At 40.5% G+C, this 23,476-nt stretch overlaps 1 protein-coding gene across 3 annotated transcripts; it reads left to right on the top strand.

The window, feature by feature from the left end:
- Positions 1 to 2,091: 2,091 nt before the first annotated feature.
- Positions 2,092 to 23,476, top strand: LOC128113354 (zinc finger protein 58-like). 3 transcript variants are annotated; one of them, XM_052742967.1, is made up of 4 exons: positions 2,092 to 2,217; positions 8,490 to 8,616; positions 9,124 to 9,219; positions 15,531 to 23,476. In XM_052742967.1, the coding sequence occupies exons 2-4, from the start codon at positions 8,493 to 8,495 to the stop codon at positions 17,672 to 17,674; spliced, it is 2,364 nt and encodes a 787-aa protein (XP_052598927.1). In that variant the 5' UTR covers positions 2,092 to 2,217; positions 8,490 to 8,492; the 3' UTR covers positions 17,675 to 23,476. The 3 variants fall into 3 exon arrangements, with proteins under 3 accessions (XP_052598927.1, XP_052598926.1, XP_052598928.1); XM_052742966.1 differs by having other exon boundaries at positions 2,170 to 2,297; XM_052742968.1 differs by lacking the exon at positions 2,092 to 2,217 and adding an exon at positions 4,750 to 7,739.

The following is a 23,476-nucleotide window of genomic DNA, read 5'->3' on the forward strand; positions in this document are numbered from 1 at the left end:
ATCTCCTCTCTGTATCTCCTTGAGATTCTGAGACTCCTCCCTTTTCTTTCATGCTCTTTTTGTTTGCAAGTCCCAACTATCTGTCCAGCTATTGGCCAGTCAGCTACTTTATTAAACCAATCACAGCGACATATATTCACACAGTGTAAAGGAATATTCCACATAACTCAATATATGTACTGTGCAAGTTTGAATGAGAATGACCCTCTGGGTTCATATATCTGCTTGCTTAGCCCCCAGTTCAGGAACTGTTTGGAAAGATGTAGGAGGTGCACTCTTTACAGAAAGTGTGTCACTGGGAGTGGGCTTTGAGGTTTCAAAAGCTCACCAGGCCCAGTATCTGCTTGCTGCCTGTGGATCGGGATGTACAGCTCTCATCCACTTCTCCAGCACCATGATTGCCTACCACCACGCTTCCCACCATGTTGATAATGAACTCATGCCCTAAAACTGACGTAAGCCCCAAATTAAATGCTTTCTCTTATAAATTGCCTTGGTCATATTGTCTCCTTACAGCAGCAGAAGAGTAACTAAGCCATGTACCATTAATCAAGTATTATAACCTTTGTCTATTTTGAGACAAAGCATACAGCCCAGGTGAAACACAAATGTAATGTTTATCTGAGGGTGACCCTGTATTCCTGATCTCCCTTCTATGTGCTATGATTATTGGTCAGCAAGACCATACCTGGCTGTCATAACCTACCTGTATTTGTCAAGTGTTGTTCCGATAGAATATCTTCAAGCTACTTTGTAGAGGGCAAAAAAGTCCTGTGCATACAGATAAGCACTGGCATAGCCAGGAAAGTTAAATATGCAGGCATCCTTCAAAAGAAAGAGATGTTTAACCTGTTCCTCCTGGAATGCTAGGTATGGATGTTGACGGGGCTACTATCAGCTTAAGACACCCTAGACTAAGTTCTCAGCACCAAAGAGCTTTATCTTCCCCAGAGGGTTGACAAACAGAGGCTTCCTGAAAACACAGGGATGAATAGGTATATGCAGAAAGAAAGCCCCCTCCCAAGGGGAGAATGTAACCCAGTGGCCACAAAAATTAAAGGCCTGGTAATTCGTTAAAAGGATTGGCCTTTGGAAAACAGGGAGAACTTGGAGAATCATACTCTCTGCCACAGAAAGGGACTCTGGGGATAGATTTACAATCTAGGTCCCCAGACCAAAGATCTCCTACCTGTGTCAAGGCCCAAACCAACTCTGCCCTCTTAATACACACAGGGCCAAAGTCCTCCAACTGTTTAGGAAGCTGAGGGATTCCCCGAACCTCTTTTCCATTGTCAACAAGGTCCACTGCTGGATCAACCATTCCCAGCTAGAAATTGGCCAGAATTATCAGTTATGCTTAGACATGCCCCGCCCCCTAGAATGCCCCGCCTCCTAGACATGCCCCGCCCCCTAGACATGCCCCGCCTCCAGGCCCTTTCACTACATAGGGATAGGACTGTCAGCCATTGACTGACAAATCTCACTGTGACTGGGGACAGCCCAAATTAACGTCAGAAGGCTTACAGGGGACTGTAACATATCTAATATTGAAAACATTAGCCTGGGCACTTTCTCTTATTCTAATGTCTGCTATTCACCCTTGTGGGTTAACTTGTCTGGACAAGAGGAGTATTACTGGGCCCCTGAGACTACTTGGTGGGCATGTATCAATGGTTTAACTAAATGTGTTTTTTCTTGATGATTTATATAATGGGGGGGGGGGAACATTTTAATATGGGCCATGGACTGCAAAGAAAAGAAGAACTGCGCCTGCCCTCACTCCTGAATGGAGCCGGCACGGGCACACGGACAGCCTTAGAAACATCAGCTTTTATCACGAGAGATAAAAACTTTAAAAACTGTGTAGGCGTGATGATCAGGATCTAGAGGTATAAAGTTTCTGCTTTTGAATTAAAACAACAGTTGGATTCCCTTACAGAAATGGCCCTACAAACTCCATGAGGCTCAGACTTACTTCTCATGAGATGAGGGGACTGTGTGTGGCTTTGTTGTGAATCTGGAACTTTGAAAACAGCTGTCCAGCTGCAGACTCCGGCTTTCCCTCTCCAACCGGTTCTGTAGAGGTAGGGGCAGAAACCCAGGAGAGTGGAAATCTCTCTCCCATGGTTCCTGGAATTCCCAAGACCTCTGGGAAATGTAGTCCCTGAGACTCTGACGAAACAAGGGGCTACTCTGGAAACCGCCATTCAGCTTTTGGTAAGCACACGTGCATCCTCCTCCAAATCTGGCGAGAATCCAGTCCTGCTCCGCTCTCGGGGTGCATCTCTGACATGGAGGTTGGTCCAGGGTGCAGCGCCACCAGGAAGGCCAGAGGAACTGTGCGGGGAGGGCGTGGCGTAGTGGGGCTTGAAGGGAGCGGAGGAGGGGTGGAATCTAAGCCGTTTAGAGGAGCTGTGCTGGACTAGCCTGGGCCACAATCAAGGTGCAAGTCGGGGTTGGGGAGAAGACGATGGGGCTGATGCTGGGAATGACCACTTTGTAAGAAGGCATCATGCTGCCTTTATCCTCCTTGTGCTTTGGGGACAGGAGATCAGGCTTGGTACTTCAGGCATGGGGAAGCTTGCAAGAACCAGGATTGGCTGGGTGGGTTTCTGACAGTCTTTGGCTGGAGGTGGTGTTGGGAGCTCATTCACACATGGTTGTTCTTTGATTTCTCAGTCTGTTTAGGCAAGGAGATATCTGGTCCTTTCTGTAATTTATGGTTGGCCAATATTCTCGTTTTAGTGGCTAGGTTTCCAGGACAGAGTTCTACAAGGAAGACTGGTGGTGTACAGGATGTTTCTCCCACTTTCTTTGGAATGAACTGTGTACTTAAGGGCGGTTCACTCTGAAAAGGAATCTCCCATGTCCAATCCTGTGAGCTGAATCCTCACAGTAACACTCCCATAGGGAGGCAGAACCATGCCATAAAGGGGATAGGCTGAGCTTTGCATTGTCCCAGCAATGTTGATCCTACAGTGTGGGGTGAAAAATAATAGAAAATAACAGCCCACCCTGTTCTGCCAGAGACTGTGTGATGTTGGAAGTGTGGACACTTTTCAGAATGGAGACATGAGTCAGTGTGAGGACAGACTTGATTTTTAGTGATTGGAGGGGGGCTTGAGAGACTCTGTGGAGGAACCATAGCCCTGCACACCTGACAGCCTGTGTGCATTGTTCTTCATTCACAACCTCCCCCATTCTTATGTGCACTCTGACATTTCTGTTCAACCGTCACTGAATGTGGCATTCAGCTTCCGTGATGTCCCTGTAGAGTGCTTATGGAAGTTTCTCCAAGAACTTATACTATGTCATAAACACTAAGAGATGGAAGTGAATAGCTCTGCCTCACTCAGGGTCCTGTGATTGGCACGGTGTTCGCTCTTCATCCTGTCCTTTGTGCTTTTCACTTTTCAGTCAAACCAAGTGTTTGTGAGCTGGTGACTGACTTAGGACATTGAAGTCTATGTAGCATGAATCTTAACAGTTCTTATTAATAAGATCAAACCTGAGGCCAGTTATTAGGGTAAATGCTGGAAGGTCAGAGTACCAGAACAAGCCACAGCTAACCTCACCTGGCCAACTTCTCAGCTGGTCTTGTTTTCTCAGCTGGAAGCTTTTGTGTCCTCATCCCAATGGCTCTCAGCTGAACTGCTGCTAGAAGCCTGAAAGCTTAACCAGCCAAATGCTTTTAGTTTTTGGTCTCCACGCCTTATATATCTTTTTGCTTTCTACCACCACTCCCTGGGATTAAAGGCGTGTGTCACCATGCCTGGCTGTTTCCAATGTGGCCTTGAACTCACAGAGATCCAGAGGGATTTCTGTCTCTGGAGTGTTAAGATTAAAGGTGTGAGTGCCGCCATTTTTTAGCCTTTGTATTTAGTGGCTGTCTGTTCTCTGACCCCAGATAAGTTTATTAGGGTGCACAATATTTTGGGGACCACAATAACACCACAAGTCTACTCTTAGGAAACATGGGCTTCAAACCACCTCATCTTAAATACCAGTATTTTCTGTGTCTTTTGTGACTATAATTAAAATAATAGGCACTTGATCATTAATGTTAATAAATTGCAAGAAAATGGTAGCGTGTTTTACGTTTTTAAGACGGAAAAAGTATGCTGCCTTTTCCATCAAAACTGATTCTTTCTCTGTACAGCATGCAGGTGCAGCAGCATGCTTACTTTATGACGTACAGACCTGTGTGTATTCATTTAATTTGTAGTAAACAGACTAGAAAGAAAAGAAACTTCAGCTTACTCTGTGGCACATCCCTGCCGTCTGCATTTGTGAGGGGGAGGCAGGAGCCCAAGGTCATCTCTCTAGCAAATCAAAGCCAACCTATGCTACATGAGTCTGTGTCAGAAAACATTTATTTATTTATTTTAAATGATTTATTTTTATTTCATGTGCATTGGTGTTTTGCCTGCATGTATGTCTGTGTGAGGGTGTCAGATGCCCTGGAACTAGAATTATAGACAATTGTGAGCTGCCATGTGGGTTCTGGAAATTGAACTTGAGTCCTCTGGAAGAGCAGCCAGTGCTCTTAACTGCTGAGCCATCTCTCCAATCCCATCAGAAACCATTTAAACATAGTGTATAGATGTGCTAAAGTCAGGTGAGAATGTGAGTCCTGACGTTTGATATTCCACTTACTATTTCATTAAGAGCACTCACGGTAAAAAAAAAAAAAAAACAAAAAACAAAACCCTAAATAAAAGAAGACTTAGGAACAATGTACTGACTCTTTAAAATCCACAGGTACATCTAGACATCTAACATACAAAGCAAAACATGCAATATATATTTTGGAACTAATATTCTAATTATACATTCCATGTTTCCAATAAAAACATGACATATGGTCTTCCATGGGTCTTTTCCATATGCTAAGTTGTAGTGTAGCCAAATGTGATAACTTAAGGCAAAAATTAATTGTTGTGCGCCACACTCACATGAGTCAAAAGCTGGGACAAAGACCTGGGAGTTCCTTCTTCACGTTCTTTGTGGTGAGTTTTTAAAGCACTGTGTTCTGGAATTGAGAGACAGGCCAGGCCTGAATGGAGGGTCACTGGGGTTTGGAACCTGCTCAGTAACACAGCCCTCTCTTGCAAGGAGCTTTGATTTCCCCACAGTCTCCGGGTAGTCAGGTTTGTCTGGATGGTGCAAGAAATATCTCCCTGGGGACACTGAGAGGGCCTGTGGTTCGTAGGAGTTCTGCTCTGTCTTTCTGTTGTTGCAGGCTTGTCTCTACGACCAGCCTCCATTCAGGGAGGGACAGTTGGTCTCCAGTGACCCATCTGGTAGTTAGTTTGAGTTTGCAGCAATCTTGAATGAATCACAGTTTGTCCTTCTCAGGCCTGATATTGTTTGCCTTCCTTCTCCATGGAAAATGGACGTTGCCAGTCGCAACTGCCCCTGAAATGTTTGCTTTTAATTATATCAGCTAAAATCCAACTGAGTGGGACCATGGTGGCAGGCCTTCTGCCCCGCATCCCCAGGCAGCCCACAGTGCGGAGAGTGGCACAGCAACACTTCCCCATCCAGAACAGTGGTAACAGGTGCTGGGCAGTGTTAGGGAGAGGTCCTTGCAGTCAGTTCACCACTGGGGACTTGCTCCAGTTCTGTGAGAGAACGATGTTTCCATCTTCACTCTGCCCTGAGTTCCTGCAGTTCTCCAAGCTGACCTGTTGTCGGTGATCTGCTAAGTATGGAAGAGTGGAATCTGTGGTTTTCATTTACTTGAAATGTGGGGACGTGTTCTACTACCTGTAGAGAAATTTTCAACAGAGTTTAGTTGCTTTTTCTTGAGAAATTACTGGATTTTTCTATTCACTAACTTTCTTCAATGTGCTGTGATTTGGGGATCCATCTTCCTCCACAGTGCCTCTGTACTCTGCCCTTGAGATAAAAGATGTTTATTTCAGTGTAATCATTCTTTCCAAGGCATACTTTTCCTCTGTGCCAAAAGTCTTTTGACTATAGCCATCCTCCTACTGATGCTGAAAACACCTTGCACTTCAGACACAAGACTCAGAGGACTGGAGCTGGATTTGACCTGAAATCCTCCTACCTGAGTCCAAGTTTTCATAGTGATGGAAGGTGCTTTGCAAGCTCCCGAGGGAGAGAGGTGATAAACAGTTTTATTTAGCTGTTGTTCCCATGAACCACAACAATGACCAGTATGGCAAGATATCACTAGGGGTACAACAGTGACTGTCATTTCGTGGCATGGACAGTAGCTGTCTAATTGGACTTAAGTCCTGCTCAAGAGTAGGCAAATCCTGCCTGGAATCATGGCTGCTACTCATGGTTAGTTGGGTCACGGATCTTTGAGGAGTTCCTGCTACTACTACTTTACCAAACCATCATAATACCTAACTGCACTCCAAATACTTTTCCTTAGAACCATAGATAAGTGCAGCTCTCACAGCTTCTCAAAGCTTCCCTCTGCAGTAGTCAGAGAGCATTACAGAAGACCAAAGTGACCAAAATGCAGAGTAGAATGATCGTGTGGTACCCTGCCCCAGTGGAAACATCTACATAGTAATCATCGTAATTCCTGCACCTAAGGCTCAAGGAATATCTCTGGAGATGGAGCTATTAGATCATATGAACCAAAAGTCAGTTGTGTATGGTGTGAGGTTGTGTCTCCTACAAAGTGAAGGGAAGTTGCACTCATGATACCTCAACAATGTGACTGCATGGAAATGATCTGAAAATGCTAATATACATGATTTCCTGCAGGGGGAATCTACAGTCTTCCCCATAGATGAGTCCTCTCACTGTTTATCCAACACCAAGGAGTCAGCCATCAAAACATCCATGCAGACAGCACTGAACAGAATCAGCAGTTCATATTTATTCATGTACACATATGTAGGTACCTACACATGTAACAATAATAATTAAAGGTGAAGACACAATATACTTCAGAAGAAGTAACCAGTGGGCATGGGAGGGGTTGGAATAAGGAGAGGAAGGGGAAAATTATGTAATTATATTTTAAATAATTTTCAAAAAAAGGATAAATTCATGGTGTTTGTGACAACATGGATAAAACTGAGAATTATTTCAGGCATAGAAAAGTACCACTTGATCATATTGAGATGCTACATGCAGAGTTGTAACTCACAGGAGTTGGAGATGGAATGGTTTTCCATCAGCAGGGACATCAGGAAGCCGAGGCTTGGGGACTTTTCAAACAATGGATGTTCTGGAACAGTGTGATAAGAGGGTGATCACTGCTCCCTGTACTGTTGCTCCAAATGTTGGATATGTGTAAGCTTTATCTAGTGTTCATTTCAGAAGCCTGAAATACAGTGTTTGGGGAGATGAACACACTGAAAACTGATGGAAAGGCTATGCAAAACTTACCCTTAAAATTAATACCAAATACCCCTTTGATATATAAATTCCCAATATTTTTCATGCAGTTAAAAAAAAAAAAAAGGAAAAATAATATTGTTGCTCTCATAGATTATGTGGTGGTTTGAAAGAAAATGGCCCCCATGGGAGTGGCACTATTTGGAGGTGTGACCTTGTTGAAGCAAGTGTGTCACTGTGAAGGTGGGCTTTGAGGTCTCTTTTGTACAAGCTTCCCTCAGTGTGACAGTCAATTGAGTTCCTATTACCTCTGAGTCAAAATGTAGGATTCTAAGCTATTCCTCCAGCACCATGTCTGCCTGCACGCCACCGTGCTCCCCATCCTGATGATAGTGGACTGAACCTCTGAAACTGTAAGTGAGCCAACCCAGTTAAATGTTTCATTTATAAGAGTTGCTGTGGTCATGGTGTCTTTTCACAGCAATAGAAAACCCTAACTAATACAGATCGTGTTGAGGCTTTACTCAAAAAATATATGAAAAGCAGAAAAATTTTGATTCATAGAGTATTTTGAAATAAGGAAATAGTTGCATCAGCAATCATAATTCTCAGCTACAGCACATTGAGGTACAGGTGTCAACTATTCAAAGCATGCTTTAGGAATGTTGCAAACCCATCAGTACCTGTCAAGACAAAGAAGTGGAAAAGGGAAATGAACATAAGATCAGAGCAATATCTAGTGTATTTTAAATATTCCCAAAGTATTTCTGTTTCTGTACTTGCTGATTATTATTCAGGCAACACTCCATCACTGTGGGAAGTCTAAGTAGGAACCTGGAGGCAGGAACTGGAGCAGAGGCCGTAGAGGAACACTGCTTCCTGGCTTGTTCTCCATGCTTTGCTCAGCCTACTTTTTTGTAACTTTGAGGACCACCTGCCCAGGCTGGCACCACCCCCAGTGGGCTGGGTTGTTCCATATCCATCACCAATTAAGAAAGTTACATCATATGGAGATCTTTTCTCAATTATGCTTCTCTTTTCTCAAATGGCCAATGTCAAGTTGACAGGGGAACTATCCAACCCAATGCATCTTAGTGTTTATATAATTTTTAGTGGTTTTAACTAATGAAAAGTGTGATAATATTCATTGGTCTGTATTTCAGGAGATGCTGTCATTCTGGGATGTGGCCATTGATTTTACTCCAGAAGAGTGGGAATGCCTGGAGCCTGCTCAGTGGGATCTGTACAGGGATGTGATATTGGAGAATTACAGCCACCTTGATTTCTTGGGTAAGGATCTCATCCATAGTGAATTCTTATTTCAACCTCAACATGTAGCTTCCCTACTTTGTATAGTATCTCATGGGAATTTGTGCTTTCCAACAGCAAATATCATATTTTTCATTTTAAGAAAAATTAGGGATGTTGCTGTATAGCTAAGAAACATTTCATTGTTTTTCTCTTTGTATGTGTAACCTGTCTGTGTTGGGAGCATGCATCCTTCACTCTAGTGGGACTGGGAGAAATTCAATGGCATGAGGCATGGAGCACTCATGTTAATGGAAATGTTTCACAATTCAGTTTTAATGTTTTCCCCTCTAACTGAAGCTTAGAATCTGCAGATTGTAAATTCCTCTTCAACATTCTAATATACCGATCAGAAATCATTTCAGGAACTAATTGCCTGCAAACATTTACTACATCATTTCTTTTCTCATAAGCAGCGTACTGTAAGTTGCAAGTTAATTCCTAGTGGAAGAACACTCAAACCATCTTGTTCCTCTTTCCTACAAACAGGTCTTACTGTCTCTAAGCCACACCTGGTGACATTTCTGGAGCAAAGACAAGGGCCTTGGGATGTGAAGAAACAAGCACCAGCCCCTCTGCATCCAGGTGTGTAGAAAAGAGGGGTCAGGGGACAGAGTTGAAAGATCCAACAGAGAGGCAGGCTTTCCCACGTGGGACGTCCTATTCCCCATTCATCCTTATTCTTTGATGAGGCCAGCATCCTGTTTACTCTGGTAGGGGATGTGTCAGATTGGAGGGTAAATGTGTTATTTGATTCTGAGTGTGTCCTGAATGCAAGTGTATTTTAGACTTAACCCTTTTTTACTCTAGCATTCAATAACCAGTTTTTTAAAGTATACCTCATATTTGAATATTATTGTGTATTAAACAAACTTTAAGTTGATCTTTGTTTGAGATACCTGCTTAGATAGGCTAAACTCTGATAACAAGTACAGAGGACTGTATAATGAAAAGTAGAAATTAATGTCTCCCTTTAATACTGTCTGGGAAAATGAATTACATTTGTATTTAGCAGGACTACAAACACAACTGGGGCACATTAAGGATTTAAATCACTGCTAAGGTGCTCATAAATAACTATTATGTCTTAATTACTTTTTTTTGTATCAGCGTTCAATAAATTAGTAACTGTCATAGATTGGAATTTTATAAATGAAAGTAAGTTATCCTTATTAAAATTTTGAGCCTTAAAAAGTCACAGTTTGGAAAAAACACCAAAGAAAAACAAAAAAACAAAGATGGGCAGTGGTGGCACATGCCTTTAATCCCATTTTTTGGGAAGTGTAGGCAGGTAACTCTGTGAATTCAAGGCCAACCTGGTCTACAGAACGAGTTCTGTGACAGCCAGGGCTACAAAGAAACCCTGTCTCTAAAATAAAAAAAAAAAGTCACAATTTTTATACTGAAGTTCTTTTATAGCAAATAAACTTTAAACCATAAATACAGTCCATGGAGAGATTTGAAACTTTAGTTTCCTAATTCTTTTATAAATACCTTTACAAGCCGGGCGGTGGTGGCGCACGCCTTTAATCCCAGCACTCGGGAGGCAGAGCCAGGTGGATCTCTGTGAGTTCGAGGCCAGCCTGGGCTACCAAGTGAGTTCCAGGAAAGGCGCAAAGCTACACAGAGAAACCCTGTCTCGAAAAACCAAAAAAAAAAAAAAAAAAATACCTTTACAAAATCTAAGTCAATCCTAAGATACTCTACATTAGTACCTTGCTTTGTCATAAAGAATACATTTGCAGCAGTGGGGGTGCATGCCTTTGATCCCAGCACTTGGGAGGCAGAGTAGGCAGATCATGGGGTTCCAGGCCAGCCAAGGATACCAAAAACCCTGTCTTTAAAAGTAAAAAAAAAAAACAAACAGAAAAACAAACTAACAAATGAAAAACAATAACAAAAAAATACATCCAGAGGAGAGAATAGTAAAGTTAACTGTTATAAGAAGACACCTGTAAGATTAAAAAGATGGAAAATTAATTACCCTCACAGTTCTTGTCATGAATCAGTTACTCCAAATGGCTAAAGTTTAACAAAGTTAGCAAAGACACTAAGTAACTAGATAGATATCTTTATGTCAGTTTTTGTTAGCAATAACCATTATAACCCTAGGACATTAACATCTTTTGACTATCAGGTATATTATCTTTAAGTCTCATCTTGCGTAAGTCCCATATAATGTATTCAGACCTACTGTGATTTCTCTTAAAGCTTTTATAATTTTGACCTCTTCTTATATAATTTATCTTATCTAAAATAATTTAACCCTTTTCAGAGATATAACTTCATATTTATATTTTTTATAACTTTTTTAAATGGTTCCACTGGTCCTGAGAAAAGAGTTACATCTCAGTAAGAGTTTTAGTAATATGAATAAACTTGGATGAGAGAACTTTTTTTTTTTTTGGTTTTTTTCGAGACAGGGTTTCTCTGTGTAGCTTTGCGCCTTTCCTGGGACTCACTTGGTAGCCCAGGCTGGCCTCGAACTCACAGAGATCCACCTGGCTCTGCCTCCCGAGTGCTGGGATTAAAGGCGTGCGCCACCACCGCCCGGCCCGAGAGAACGTTTTTTGTAAACAAGAATCTGAAAGGGGGAGTATAGAGCATGAGTTCAGTTGGTAACTGATTGTAAAGAATCAATTGAGATGATTTACTCCCTTTGAAAAGTCATCTGAACCTTTGTATATAGCCCCCTTGATTAAGCAATTTCAAATGAGACATAATAACATTAACAAGTAAATTTACCATATGATGTAAGACAATTTCCCAGAGTGGAGGGTGTTAGGCAATAGTTATTTTCATGGGGACCATTACTCAGTACACATGACAGCTTTCCCATGACTGCAGAGGTGGACTTCCAACCCAGTTTTAGTTTTTCTTGCCTATATACCCTAGTGTCTCCAGAAAACCTTGAAACCTCATAAAATTGAGTCCCAATTCCATAACTAGCTGGGAGGAATGAGTGGGGACTCAAGTGAGGGTTCAGTGACGTTGCCTCTATCCTCTGTTTTTGAAAGAATATTAATGTTTAACAAGCCCGGCTGTGATTACTTTTATCCGACACAGCTCTAGTTATGAAGGTGGTCGTTGTTCAGCTTAGAAGATACTGTGCAACGTCAGTAAATAGAAGGTTGAATCCAAACTACCCAGCAAGGGTAATGTGACGCGTTCATATTACCTGTGCATACATTCTGTTAAACCATTGAGCTTTGAAAGTTTAGAGATAAACCTTATAGAGAACATAAGACAGTCTATGATTTAGATAGTATGTGGACTTATCATGATCATGATGTTAATAGCTTCTAACAGAATTTAGCCGATTATGATTTTAGAGTTATTATTGATCGATTTTAAAGAGAATGTCCCTCTTATCCTTCTTAATGATGAGGATCCCATTAGTTGTTTTTATTCTACACATCTTCCTACCATGAGGTAAATACCAGTAGCCTCTCTTGGAAACAGTTCACCTCTTAGCTATTCTCAAGTGCATGGTGTCTTTTCCTGTTGTTGTCCTTCTGCCTGTCAGAGAGTCAGGGAGCCAGCCTGACCAGGACAGGGCATTGGGAGAAACTCTGAGACAATTATCCTTGGGTGTGAAGTGGGTGGTGCATATTCTATCTCTGGAGCCAGCTTTTCAGTGAGCTAAAACAACATATGACAATTCCAAAAGCTATTATCTATATTCAAAAAGCATTTGTTTCTCTATTAGACTGAAGCCAGTGATTTATATACCCATAAGTGTATTGTGTGTCTGTAGATATGGGCAGACAACCTGACTAGTACTTTATGTATTTTCCCTCTTATACAGATTTACGTTTTTAGGATAATATAGTGATTTTATGGGCTAGGGACATATTGGTTTTGTAGGGTCAAACCTCTAAGTTTTAAATACATTGGTACCTGTAGCCTAGAGACATGTAAACAGAAAGCCATAAAACTAGACATCTAAGCAACTCAGAAAGTTCTAGAAATGAAACTAAAAGTATCCGGGCTTGGAGCAGAGGCAAGGGCTGACCTCAGCCATAGGGCAAATGAGTCCCAAGAACAGAAAGAATGTTCTGATTCCGGTCTCCCACAGAAGCAGTGCAGCTAAGGTGCTCTCCCCACAGAAAAACTGGCTGCCACTCTTTGCCCCTGGTAAGCTGGAGTCCTGGACCCACACCTGGGCAGCCCCTTTGATGCATGAGGACACTGCTCTTCCCCCACTGCCGGCACTGGCCCAGTGGCTCCCACAGCCACCTTGTGTTCTGCAGTAAAAGGGGCCCTGCCCTGTCTGAGATCTTATAGTTCATAGATGGGTAGATCTCTACTAGCCCAGGGGAGATCTTCCTGAGCACAGGGCTGGGAGCTGACTAGGTTTGCGCTCCCGATAAGACCACAATGGGGAGCTAAGTGCCGGTGATGAGCTGTTTGAAGAGGAACAGACATGGAGTTTTCCAGACCCATGAGTGCAACCTCCGAAAGGAGGTTGGCACTGCTCATGAACCACAGGCAAGAGGGCAGAAGAACCCTGTAGCTTCCAGTTGCCTTGATGCCAAAGTGAGCTCAAACAGTGGCCTGACTCTCTATTCCACGATGAAGGTCAGGGAAAGGGACAAAAAGTAAGGCTGAGACAGTAGCTGAGACAGCATGCATTAAATGAACTATTCAGTTATTAATTCAGCATCTACAGAAATGATATAAGACAAGGATTTAACCAAAATTTTTTTTTTAATATTTATTTATTATGTATACAGTGTTCTATCTGCATGTATTCCTGTAGGCCAGAAGAGGGCACCAGATCTCATTACAGGTGGTTGTGAGCCACCATATGGTTGCTGGGAATTGAATTTAGGACCTCTGGAAGAGCAGTCAGTGCTCTTAACCGCTGAGCCATCTCTCCAGCCCCTTAACCAAAAATTTTTATCTATTCTTCCATCAACATCTTTACTCTTAGAAGGAGACACAGGGAAGGAGTCAACGTCAATACTTTTCCACTTACCAGAGTCTGGACCAGAGAAAAATACCTTCACCTAGCTCCTTGGAGGACCAGAAAGAGTCAGTTGGTTTTGGTGTCAGGAAATACAGTGGAAATTTCTGACTCTCTGGCCCTGGTGAGATATTTATGGGGCCTAGGAAGGTCTCAGTGGGACACTACCACTGTAACAGTGAATGAAGCAAGCTAGGAGACCCAGAGTGTTCTGAAACTCTTGTCAGAAATTTTGCTGGTACCTCCAAGTGTTGTATCCACAGGAGACACAGTTCAAGGCCACTCAGTGAAGTTCAGATAAAGAGCCTTTTTTGCTGTTTTGGAGAACAGGCTCATGCCAGGGAGAATTTTAGCCACTCAACATGAGGCATGATTGGGTCATAAGGTTAAACCCATAATTAACTCATACCAAAGGCTGCTATACCCTGAAACTTCAAAAGTTTCATTTCCATTGATTCAAAGAATGTCTTTTATGTTGTAAAAGAGTGGATTTTTCGAAAGCTGTGGGTGAGGCTTCATGAGGGCATTTTCTCAGCAGGATTGGCTAGCTGAGGGAGTCATTGGGTAAAACTCATGCAAAATGCAAACACTTTGGGCACTTCAGTTACTGACTTTAAATTGTTTTCTACACCTCTGAAAGTTTGCACACATTTCTAAAATCCCTGGGTGTGAAACCATTGTGAGACAATAACTTCACACATAAGTTTCTTTAATATCACTTACACTCATTTAATGAAACTTGTCTCATTTATGAATGATGAAAATGTCTTTATAATTTTTTTGTGTCATACGGTAATAAGGATTTAATATGCATGACATTTGTGGATATATATATATATATATATATATATATATATATATATATGAGAATGTATTTTTTCTTTTTTTGCAATTTCATATTCTGCATTGTTATTTGGAAGTGTGCATCATCTGCAATCATTTGTCATACATGTTCTACCTATGGATGGATTGTCCATCCATCAGGACAGTGCAAGATAAAAAGAGTGTCTATGCTCTAAGAAATAGTATCTATGAGTACTGTTTCTGTGAAGTTTTACCTCATGGTTAACTACAAGTCTCCTATTTTCATGCCTTATTCATTGTTTCTCTCCATTCATTGCTCAATGGTTATTTAATTAATGAATAGTTCATAGAAATATGTAATTTTATCACTGGGCTTGGTGGTGCATGCCTTAATCACAGCACTTGTGAGGCAAAGGCAGGAAGAGTTTGAGGCTAGCATGGTTGACTGAGCCAGATCCAGGACACCCAGGCCTATGCAGAGAAACTCTGTCATTAAAAGCACCAAACGAAACAATTCATTGACAACTATGTTGCCTTCAGCATAGTTTCTGTTATTAATAAGTGTACCTGAAAATTCTTTTATAATTTGATATCTTTGGGGTATATATTTTCTTGTCAACAAAATAAAAAATAAAATACCATCCTAAAGCCCCAAGATATTTTATTTAATATTGATATTGACAGTCTACTTGTTATGGAGCCTATAAAAATGAAAGTCTATACTTGGGTAAAAATTGTGTGTTTCTATGTTGGTCCAGTCTCATAAATCTCAATTAACTTTTTCTTGGTTCTGTTGTAATTTCTTGGATGTCCAGCTATACTTCAGTGAGTTAACTTCTGTTAGTAAAATCCCCTTACAACTTACTTAGCTATTTAGCTTTGAAATATATGCCATTATTTTTGTTCATTTGGTTGTACTCTTATTCTAGTAGATGTGTAGATTGTTTTGCATACTGCTATATTTTGTGAATTATGCTCAGTGATGATAGGTGTTAAATTACACTATAGTTTCTGATTTATGGTTAAATATGTTTGAGTAAATCTCTCCATTTTAAAAGTAATCATTCTAAGTATAGAGAATATTGCTTAGCTTTTGATCATATTCTCAACTTTTGCTCAACAGGAACGACACCCAATAATTGTAACAATTATAGCAAGACCACTGATTGTAATTCACTCCTTAATCAACACCAGAGAATCCATACAGGGAACAAACCCTACAAATGTGAAGAATGTGGTAAGGCCCTTAGTTCTCGCTCAACACTTTCCATACACCAGAGACTCCATACTGGAGACAAACCCTATAAGTGTAAAGAATGCCATAAGGCCTTCAGTACTCGCTCATCACTTTTTATACACCAGAAAAATCATACTGATGAAAAAACCTATAAGTGTGAAGAATGTGGCAAATTATTTTACTATCCATCAATGCTGAAGCAACATCAAAGAATCCATTCTGGAGAGAAACCTTACAAGTGTGAAGAATGTGGCAAAGCTTTTTATGATCCTTCATTCCTGAAACAACATCAAAGAGTTCATTGTGGAGAGAAACCCTACAAGTGTGAAGAATGTGGGAGAACATTTTCCTCTGCTTTAATCCTTAACCAACATAAAGGAATTCATTCTGGACAGAAAAAGTACAAGTGTGAAGAATGTGGCAAATCCTTTTGCTATCCTTCATTCCTAAAGCAACATCAAAGAATTCATTCTGGAGAGAATCCCTACAAGTGTGAAAACTGTGGAAAAAGATTTTACTGTTCTCCACACCTTCAGGAACATCAAAAAGTTCATACTGGAGAAAAACCATATAACTGTGAAGAATGTCACAAAGCCTTTCGTAATCACTCAGCCCTTAGGAAACACAAGGCAGTTCATACTGGAGAGAAACCCTACAAGTGTGAACTGTGTGGAAAAGGATTTACTAAGCCCTCTGTGCTTACTGAGCACAAGATAGCTCATACTGGAGAGAAACCCTACAAGTGTGAGGAGTGTGGCAAATGTTTTTCCTCTTCTTCTGCCCTTAAAAGGCATCAAAGAATTCATTCTGAAGACAATCCCTACAAGTGTGGGGAATGTGGCAGAGCCTTTTCTACACTTTCTACCCTTACTCAGCACAAGTTTGTTCATTCTGGAGAGAAGCCATACAAGTGTGAAGAATGCGGGAAAGCTTTTTCTTATAATTTTTCTTTGATCCAGCACAAATTAAGTCATACTGGAGTGAAATCTTATCAGTGTGAAGAATGTAAAAAAATGTTTTACTCTACTTCAAAATTGAAGAAACATAGAAGACTTCATTGTCAAGAGAAACTGTACAAGTGTGAAGTCTGTGGAAAAGCCTTTTCTAGTAATTCTTCCCTGGTTCAGCACAAAATAGTTCATACTAGAGAGAAATGCCACAAGTGTGAAGAGTGTGGCAAAATGTTTGCCTGTACCTCAAAACTGAAGAGACACAAAAGAACTCATTGTCAAGAGAAACCTTTCAAATGTGAAGTATGTGGTAAGGACTTTCGTACTCGCCCAGAACTTTCTGTTCACAAGAGAACTCACACCATTGAGAAACCACACAAATGTGAAGAATGTGGAAAAACTTTTTGTACTTTCTCATACCTTACTGTGCACAAATTACATCATACCGGGGAGAAATCTTGTAAATGTGAAGAATGTGGCAAAATGTTTTACTCTACTTTAGACCTTAAAAAGCACCAAAAAATTCATACTGGAGAAAAGCCATACAAGTGTGAAGAATGCCACAAAGCCTTTACCACACATACAACCCTAAAGAGACACAAGACAGTTCATTCTGGAGAGAAACCCTGCAAGTGTGAACTGTGTGGGAAAGGATTTATTAAGCCTTCTGTACTTACTGAGCACAAGATAGCTCATACTGGAGAGAAACCCTACAAGTGTGAGGTGTGTGGCAAAGTTTTTTCCTATTCTTCAGATCTTAAAAGACATCAAATAATTCATTCTGAAGACAATCCCTACAAGTGTGGGGAATGTGGGAAAGCCTTCACTAAGCTGTACACTCTTACTCAGCACAAGATTGTTCATACTGGAGAGAAACCATTCAAATGTGAAGAGTGTGGCAAAGGATTTTCCTGCTCTTCATATGTTAAGGTACACAAAACAATTCATTCTGAAGAGAATAACCACAAGTGTGAGGAATGTGGCAAAGTCTTTGTTAATCATTATACCCTTTCTCGACACAAGACAGTTCATACTGGAGAGAAATCCTACAGATGTAATAAAAAGTTTACGCTTTTGTAGCCCTTCAAAGACATCAAATAATTCATTCTGAATAGAAGTTCCACAAGCATGTGGAATGTGGCAAAGCCTTTGATGATGATTTATACTTTATGCAGCACAATGAATGTATTGAGTAGGGAAGCTATGCACATGTGAAGAATGGTGAGTGCTTTAACTCTCAGTCAAGACCCTCTACCATCAGTAAATTTGAATCTGCAGCAAAACAGTCCAAACATGAATGGAGTGACTGACACTTAGTGTTTCCTTGTATCTTAAATAACACAACAATTTTTATCCTGAAAATCAAAGCTATAATGTGAAGGATGTAGTGAAGGTTTCAGTTATTATTCAGTCCTGATTCAACCTCAGTAATTCTCACCTGAGAGAAACCCTACTCATGTGCAGAATAGGACCAGGACTTAGCTGTTCCTCATGTCTATATAAGATTTGGAGAATTCATTGTGATGAAGCCAACAAAAGCAATCAACATAGCAAGTTCTCTACCTTTTCTTCACACTGTATATATCTGCAGATAGTTCATACTGCAGAAACACTCTGCACACTCAAAAGGTGTCCCTAAGCCTTGGATAATAATTCAGGTCTTCATCAGCAACAAAGTGTTGATATAGGTGAGAGACTCTGAAGGTGCAGATGTCTTTGTTAGCTAGCTGCAGATATCCATACCACACAACCCAACATTATCTGAAGGACTCTCAGTTAGCTATTTGCTTCTATCATATTAGCTTATAAGCTTGTGTTCAGGGTATTTTCTTGATTTCTAAGTGATATAAGAGAAGACAGCCAAGATAACCAGCACTACCCTGTACAGGAATTCCTTGGTTGCATAAGAATTGTGGTGAACATGAACCAGAAGAAGCAAGTCAAAAAGCAGTATTCCCCATGGTTTTTACATCACTGTCTGTCCTGGCCTCCCTGGATGAGGAATAGTAACTCATAATTTGAAATAAACTGATTATTCCCCCCACATTGTATTTGGTCCAGCCATTTATTATCAGCCCAACAGAAATCAATCTAGGACAGCCATGAATATGGAAGGCTTTTCAGTCTTCTTCATAACTCTGCTGTTAACATCCAAAGACATACTCGAGACAATGTCACAAAGCCTGTAGATGTGCCCAGCCTCCATTCTAGACCTGAGCATCCACACTGCAGAGAAGTAAAGAATATGACCAATTATTTTTTTATGTTTCCCCAAATCAACACCAAAATTTTCAGACTAGAGAGAAACCTGTGAAATCAAAGACAGTAGCTATGTGTGGAGCGATTGTTCCAAACTCAACATGAGAAATTTAGGCATGAAGGAAAACTAACATGCTCATTTGATAAGAGAACTGATTTTTCTTCATACCTTAGTATCAGAGAGTTTGTTTGGTTTAGAAGCCCTACAGATATAAATAGTGTGACAAAGCCTTATGAACAATCCTCATTACCCATGAATAAATTCATATTGTAATGAACCCTTCTATATATAATGACTCTGGCAGAATCATTTCTCACTGTTTACACCTCATAGTAGCATATCAGCTATCATTTAAAGCACTGTGTACATAGAAATACTGTAGCAATGTCTTTCCTCATGGCTTAGTAATGGATCTATTGAAGTATAGTTATAGGTGGATTTTCTGTCCTGCCAGCTAGCTCCCAAGTAACCACACTGAGACTTCTTATTAATTATGAAAGCTTGGCCAATAGCTTAGGTTTGTCCTATAAATTAACCCACTTCTATTTATCTACACATGCCACGTGACTCATGGCATTTCCCTGTCCTACATATCTTGCTCCTCTGGCTGACTGGTGACTACACATCCCCACCCTTCCAGTGTCCTCTCTGCCCCTAAAATCCTGCCTAGCTATTGGCCATTCAGCTTTTTGTTAAACCAATCCAAGTGACAAAAAAAAAAGAGTATTCCACAACATATAGTAGACACATGCTTTTAATACAGAATTTATGCAAACAGGCATTGCTTATAATTAATGTGAAATGTTTAATGTGATTGAAAGAAGTTATTACAAACATCAGAATCCTTCAGATCACTCAAGCCTAAAGATATTGATTTGTTATACAACCATATTAGTATATAGCCCAAGATACTGGAGACAGGAGTATGGGGCAAGGATAGGGTCTGCTGAGAAGACATTAAACAATAAGAGAGGCTGGCCCAGGAGAGAGGGTATGTGTCCTGCTGGCTGAGCAGGATGGGTGGGGCTTCCTAAGCCCTTAAGTCAACTGTGTTTCATCAGAGACCTCTCATACTAAACTGGAGCTATATGACTAGGTATTTGCCATCCAAGATGTTGGTCTTTGGTCTGATTCCAGTTTTGTCAAATTACTTGTTGAAAAGGCTGTCAATTCCAGTTCCTAGCTTTGGACACCTTGACACAATTACATGTCCATTTCATTACTGTTTATCTCTTGTTCTTACATTGTGTTTGTCTGTATGTTTATTTTTATGTGAGTCCAGTGCAGTCCTTTTCACTATGGCTATTCAGTAGAGTTTGAGGTCATGTACTATACATGGAATACATCTGCATGTCTTTTTGTTATCTATTGTTTTCTTTTGGTAATGCTTTTGATTAGTTGTCTTACCTTTTGTTTTTCTTATCGCCCTATGTGAATCTTATTTGAGAGTCAAGGATCAGAGAGTCCCCCAAGGATCAAAGGCCTATACAAAACTTTGTCCAGGAAACCCAGAAAACCGAGGTACCTGTTAATTCAAGTACTTTGTACCTGGCATTTGGTCCCTGGGAACTCCTTTTGGGTTGCTTTGAAGGTATGGAAATTAACTATCTAACAGTAAAAAAGAGTAAATAGATATGCCCTAGGTGAAGGGAAAAGGGCTTCAGTCCTTCAAGGCTGGACCCCCCTGCAGCCATGAAAGGCTAGATTCATTCTTTAGATGCCTCTGTGTCTTCATTCCACGGACCCGCGTGAACCCACACAACCGGGGAGTGACTCACACAGCTACAACTGAAAGATCAGAGGAGCAAAGGAGCAGCCACTAGTGTCTTCTTACCTCTCCAGATCCTCAGACCAAATGGGAGTACAAACTAGGAGCCTGTCTCTACCCACTTTATATTTCCATCTCCACCTCCCAAGTGCTGGGATCAAAGGGGTGAACCTCCCAAGTGCTTGAATCAAAGGTGTGAGCCTCCCAAGTCCTAGGATTAAAGATGTGAGCCACAACTGCCTGGCCTCTGGTTAACCAGTGGCTAGCTCCACAGTCTGATCCCCAGGCAAGATTTGTCAGAACACAAAATATCTCACAACAATGAACTAAGTTTACTTTAAACTTGTTTTGAGGTACATGTTTTATGATGTATTTTAATAACACCAGAAGTCTATAGAATTAGAGATATAAATTGGTCTCTCCTTCCAATCTTGTCTCTGTCAATAAATTTCATTTGTATTTAGGAATATTGTAAATACAATTTTGGACACATCAGAGCCATTAAAGTTATGTTTTAATTGTCCCTGTTTTAACAGCTTACAGTAAACTAGTAAACTCAAGAATGAGATGCTTTTTTGGGATATGTATCAATAGTAAGGTTAAGAACTGTATATCCAGTCCTTCGTACGTCACAATCAATATCCAATCATCCTGTCTTCTAGTGAGTGTATGTGGTTTTTGTCCTTTTTACAGTACGGGTCCTTGTTTCTATGACAATGGAGATGATATTGAAAGAAAAAAACACTGTTGTCAACTTACAGCACACGAGTGTGGCCGTCATAAAGTTTACAGAGGGTCTGCATCCTACTGGGAAGGCGTCGTGAGGGATGAAGTGAGTGGACTCCTAAGATGGCTCAGATGCCAAGAACTAAGGGAAAAGAATTTATTGCTCCCCAAATATGAGATACAGCCAGACTCACGTTGTGTTTTCCACTTGTCTTTGCCATGAGTAAAAGACAAACAGTGACCTCCCCACCTCCCCTCTCTTCTATATCTACAGTGATCACAGCTGCTTTGGTTACTGGTTGTTCATCATTATTAAAATTAAGAAACCAGAATACCAGTCAAATGAACTTGGTTGTAAGACATAACTTCTATATTTGATTTATTTATAAAACAAATAGTTTATTAATAGGTATATCTCATGTACACATTAGAGAAAACACAGAAATGAAGAAACCTCTAAAGTAGATTGCAAGGAAAGTTTCTCAGCTTCAGGCATAAATCCCATTCTTGTCAATAACAAAGAAAGGTTGCTATGTAGAAAGGTCCTGTTTGTGGTTAGCAAGTCACTTTGAAAAACATCATTTACTCTGTGTTTTTGAGTCATTGTTTTCTTCCTGCTTGGAGTCTTTCTACATCCAGTTAACACATTATTCCTAAGAAAGGAATGTTTCCTTACAAATAGAAATATCTTTTATAGATTAACGTCTTTCTATAAGGAGTGATTTTTCCAAGGTACAGCCTGTGTAGAAAGCATCTCTTATGAACAGCTCAAGAGAATACCATAGCAGAGACACATAATCTCAGGAGTAAAGAGTATAGTAGAGACACACACGCTCAAGTGGCATTTCTCATTTTTTTCTTTTTTCTTTTAAGTCCTATTATTTAAAATGTGTCAAAAAAAAAAAAAGATATCACGTGTCAAAATTAGCAAGAACCCAAACTATATAACTCATGAACTTTCTGTACAGTTATGACAGACATTCAGAACAAAAGCTTAGGAGTTCACACCGGATTTCATGCTGTCTCTTTTGAATATATTTATGCACTTACACACCAGCAAAAAAAACAGAGTTAGAAACAGAAACACAGTTATCTCACTTCCTCTTTCACAACCCATGTTCAGTACCTGCTGTCAATCCTTCCTCATCTCCTAATATTTAGCCTGTATTCTCTTTTCTACATGGCATACTATACTCATATGTAAATTTGTTCACATATGTACATTTATTATAGTCTAGATTACATGTATGAGGGAAAAATACAGTTTTTCTGAGATTGTGTGACCTCAATATATATTCCAAGGCCATCAATATTACTGCAGATTTTGTGATATTTTTTAGTGCTAAAAAGCATTTGTGTGTGTATATATATATATATATGTTATATATATAATATATATACACTTATATGTAATAAAGTCTCCATTAATATGTTCATGAACACCTATGTTAACTCAGGTTCTTTACTGTTGTGAGTAAAAAAGCCAAATAAATATGGGGCACAAATATCTCTACAGTAAGGTGTGAGGTTCCCTGCACATAGCCCAGGATTGAAACAGTGGGGACAGTGCAGAGACTAGAGCCCGAGTTCCAGTGGTGTGATGTCATAATGGGTGTGGGGTGCTGACTTGTGAGGTTCCAGTGGTCACTGCGGAACCCAGAGTCTCATAGGCCACTTGGGGGCTGTGGCTCTCACCACAGCCTGTAGACAGCAGGCTGCACTGCATCTGAAGTTTAGTACCTGCCTCCAGCAGGCTCATATGGTCCAAGGGTGGCCAAGGATTTGACCCCATGTGGTCACCTGGGTGCTTAGAGGGGGAGCCCTACCTGCACTGACATCTGAGTCCCCTGGATTCAATACCTGATTGCAGGGTGCTCTCCTATGGATGTGTGGGTAGCCTCATGTATTTATGGGCCAACTGTGTACCCCAAGCTGGGAGGAATGACGGTGTACTCAGGTTATTGTTCAGTGATTTGTCCAACTTTCTTTCCTGAAGCATGTTAACACTGAAGAAGGCCAGCTGTGATTATTTTGAGTAGGCACGGCTAGTGTTATGAAGATGGCAACTGTTTCACCATGACGATATTGTACAGCATTATTTTAATAAAAGAATGTTGAAGCCAAATTA

This window comes from Peromyscus californicus, unplaced genomic scaffold, assembly GCF_007827085.1.
Source record: "Peromyscus californicus insignis strain IS unplaced genomic scaffold, ASM782708v3 Scaffold_18__1_contigs__length_77618521, whole genome shotgun sequence".
NCBI classification, from domain to species: Eukaryota; Metazoa; Chordata; class Mammalia; order Rodentia; family Cricetidae; genus Peromyscus; species Peromyscus californicus.